At 35.4% G+C, this 2,822-nt stretch overlaps 1 protein-coding gene across 1 annotated transcript; it reads right to left on the bottom strand.

Annotated features, from left to right (window-relative positions):
* Positions 1–894: 894 nt before the first annotated feature.
* On the bottom strand, positions 895–2,614 carry LOC134231677 (uncharacterized). Its single transcript, XM_062713655.1, has one exon. The coding sequence runs from the start codon at positions 2,608–2,610 to the stop codon at positions 919–921; it is 1,692 nt and encodes a 563-aa protein (XP_062569639.1). The 5' UTR covers positions 2,611–2,614; the 3' UTR covers positions 895–918.
* Between the last annotated feature and the right edge of the window lie 208 nt (positions 2,615–2,822).

Below are 2,822 nucleotides of genomic sequence, written 5' to 3'. Positions count from 1 at the left end.
ATCTGATTGGCTGAAACTTGAAATGGCTATAACTCCCTTGTTTTTCAACCAAACCGGATGGGATTTAGAACATAGATAGATGTAAGGGACATAGATAGATGTAAGGGACCCCTATAAGAAGGTATGGTCATCATGCACGTGCACGCACGTGCTTGCATTTGGAACGAGTATAATTGAAAATACACTTGAATGAGTGATTTTTTATTACTTTTGGACTGAATGCTTTAATGTATAGTTATTAAAATATGTAGATAGTGTAGACAAGATGATATGTTCATAACGCACATGCATTCATATGCGCTTGGGTGCAATGCTAAAATTTGAATATAATTGGTATTCTTCTGGGCAAACGTAATGCACAGAGTTTGTCTTATTTAATGAAGCTTACAGGGAATATGGCACCAAAATGGAGTTGGGGAGCGTTTGGGGAACATCTGTAACGGTTCCCGTTACAATTAGTACTAGTTATATATGATATAATACTTTTCAATAAATTGCAAATCAAACTTTTTCAGCACCATACAGTGTGAATTTCGTAAGGATTTACGTTCAAAATATGCAAAAATGTGGATGCATCAGAATTCTTGTCATAAAAAATATCTTAAACCTTAAATTTAAACAATCTTCGAATTTATTACTTAGGTCTGATGTATTTCCGACATAAATAAACAATTTTTGATCATTTACATTCAAAAACATGCAAAGAAACTTGATTTAAATAGACCTACCTTCAAATTTTCTTTAACTGACAGCCATTTTTTTATCTCTAAATCACGTGACTTAGATGATCGATGTTGAAAAACAAACATCAAAATCATAAACTAGAATGATTATAGTTATATAAAATCACATTTTAAAGTGATTTTATCGTAGGCTAGAAAATGGCCTTATAGAGAATGAACCTTTATCACAAATTGTTTACATATATTTGATTTTCTTCACTCTACCACCGTCATGCTCAGCCACAAAGAGGTTGTCTCTGGTGTCTACACATAAACCCCATAGTCTCTGTAGACCACATATATCAATGTAGCGGAGGAACTGTCCATCCTGATCTAGGATATGGATACAGTCGTTGTCACGGTCTGCTGTCAGAATCTGACTCTGGCTGTCTGTTGTGATACCGCAGGGATAAAATGATTCCTTTTTAAAGAAAAAATGATAGAATGATCCCATGAAAGTAGAGGGATGACCAATGTATCTAAATCGGAGTTTTCCTGCCTGATTAACCACCACTACTGCACTGGCTTTATAGTCAGCCACACAGATATCCAGGTTCCTGTTCTCACTGATGTATTTAAGGCCGCCAGATGAATACAGAGGTTTACTTTCACTATCAAACTGAATGGTTTGTTTTTCTGTGGAACCAGAGTAACGGACAACTTTTGATTGTTTATTATCATCACTGACCATGATAACCAGGAGGTCACCAGAGGAGGTACTACAAATATAGAGAGGTACCCACCCCTGTAGTCTGATCACTTCCTGTATCTGGTCATTCTTCACTATGTTTACAGTTCTTGTATCACGGTCAGTATAAACTAGATCTCCAGTCCTTGTCACTGCTATGTCACGTGGCACATTCCCTGACTTGCTTTGGATTGACTTCAGTAGTTTAGCCTGGAGGTTGTAGAGTTTCATGATTTTGTCTTTTCCATGTGTCCAGATTTCTTCATCACTGAGACAGGTAACACTGTATACTTTGTCATACCCAGTGTCTATGGTGGTGATGAGCTCTGGTTCATTAAGCAGTGGTTTGACTGGAGGACAGGATACAGCTTCTGGTGTCTTCATTGTGTAGCCATCTTCTTTAGTTGTAATGGATAACGATGATAATGAACCAAATAACTGAGAACATTGATCTCTATTATTATTTTCTGTAAACTCAGGAAACTTAACGATCAGTTTGGATGGTAGTTTGGTGAATTTTTCTGATTTTATTTCATAGGAGAGTGATTTAATTACCTCTTTGGATTGTAAAATGTCTTCAGTTTCTAATATAGACTGTCTGATATCAGCAGCAAGTTTCTTTATATCATTTAGATGTTGATTAAGGGCATCTCTATGTTGGTTTTTCTTATCGTTGATATCTTCCTTGTTTTTCTCTATAACTTTGTCAATTTCTCTGTGCCATTCTTCTCCATGTTTTGTGACCTCTAATGTAAGTTTCTCATATTTTCCGTCTATTTCAGCTAACCGGGTTTCTATGTCAGTAACAATTTCTTCAAATGTTGAGTAAACTGTTTCTTTCAGTCTTTTTCTTTCCTTTTCAATGTTCTCTTTCTTAGAGTTCATGAGATCTTTAAGACTTTTGAAATGATGTCTCTTATGTGTAGGGGATATAACACATTTTGGACATGCTGGAATGTTGCAATCTTCACATAGCATTTCACAGTTCTCTTCAGAATGAGTTTGACAAAGAGGGTACACAAGTTTGGATCTTCTCAAAGCAAGAGGCACCACATCATGTTTTTTAGAGACATCAGAGATGTGTTCCCCAACACAATCCTTACAGAGATTCATAGGACATAAGTTACAGTACATTTGTACAATTTTATCTTTACAGACGGTACATCTAATGATGTCCTGGGCAGAAAGTCTGGGGTCCATTTTATCAGAGTCTTGAAGTTGCTATAAAATTTAATAGTTATCATTATTAATTAATGAAAAAAATACAATTTAAAAAATGCACTGTATAAGATTTGATAAGAACAAAAGATGAACAAAATGTGATTTTACCTGCTATTTCTTTGGTAACTATTTGCTATATGTGACTGTATGTACACGAGGCTATGTCTGCAATAATTTACCTGATCAGTGAA

The sequence above is a fragment of the Saccostrea cucullata genome, unplaced genomic scaffold (assembly GCF_032062105.1).
Source record: "Saccostrea cucullata isolate Sc308-1 unplaced genomic scaffold, CSIRO_AGI_Scuc_v1 ctg3964, whole genome shotgun sequence".
Taxonomy (NCBI): Eukaryota; Metazoa; Mollusca; class Bivalvia; order Ostreida; family Ostreidae; genus Saccostrea; species Saccostrea cuccullata.
This window is presented reverse-complemented; position numbering and strand designations above follow the sequence as displayed.

Bases quoted from the DNA above. Each gene is read 5' to 3' on its own strand.
- LOC134231677 (XM_062713655.1), bottom strand. From the start codon at position 2,610: ATGGACCCCAGACTTTCTGCCCAGGACATCATTAGATGTACCGTCTGT.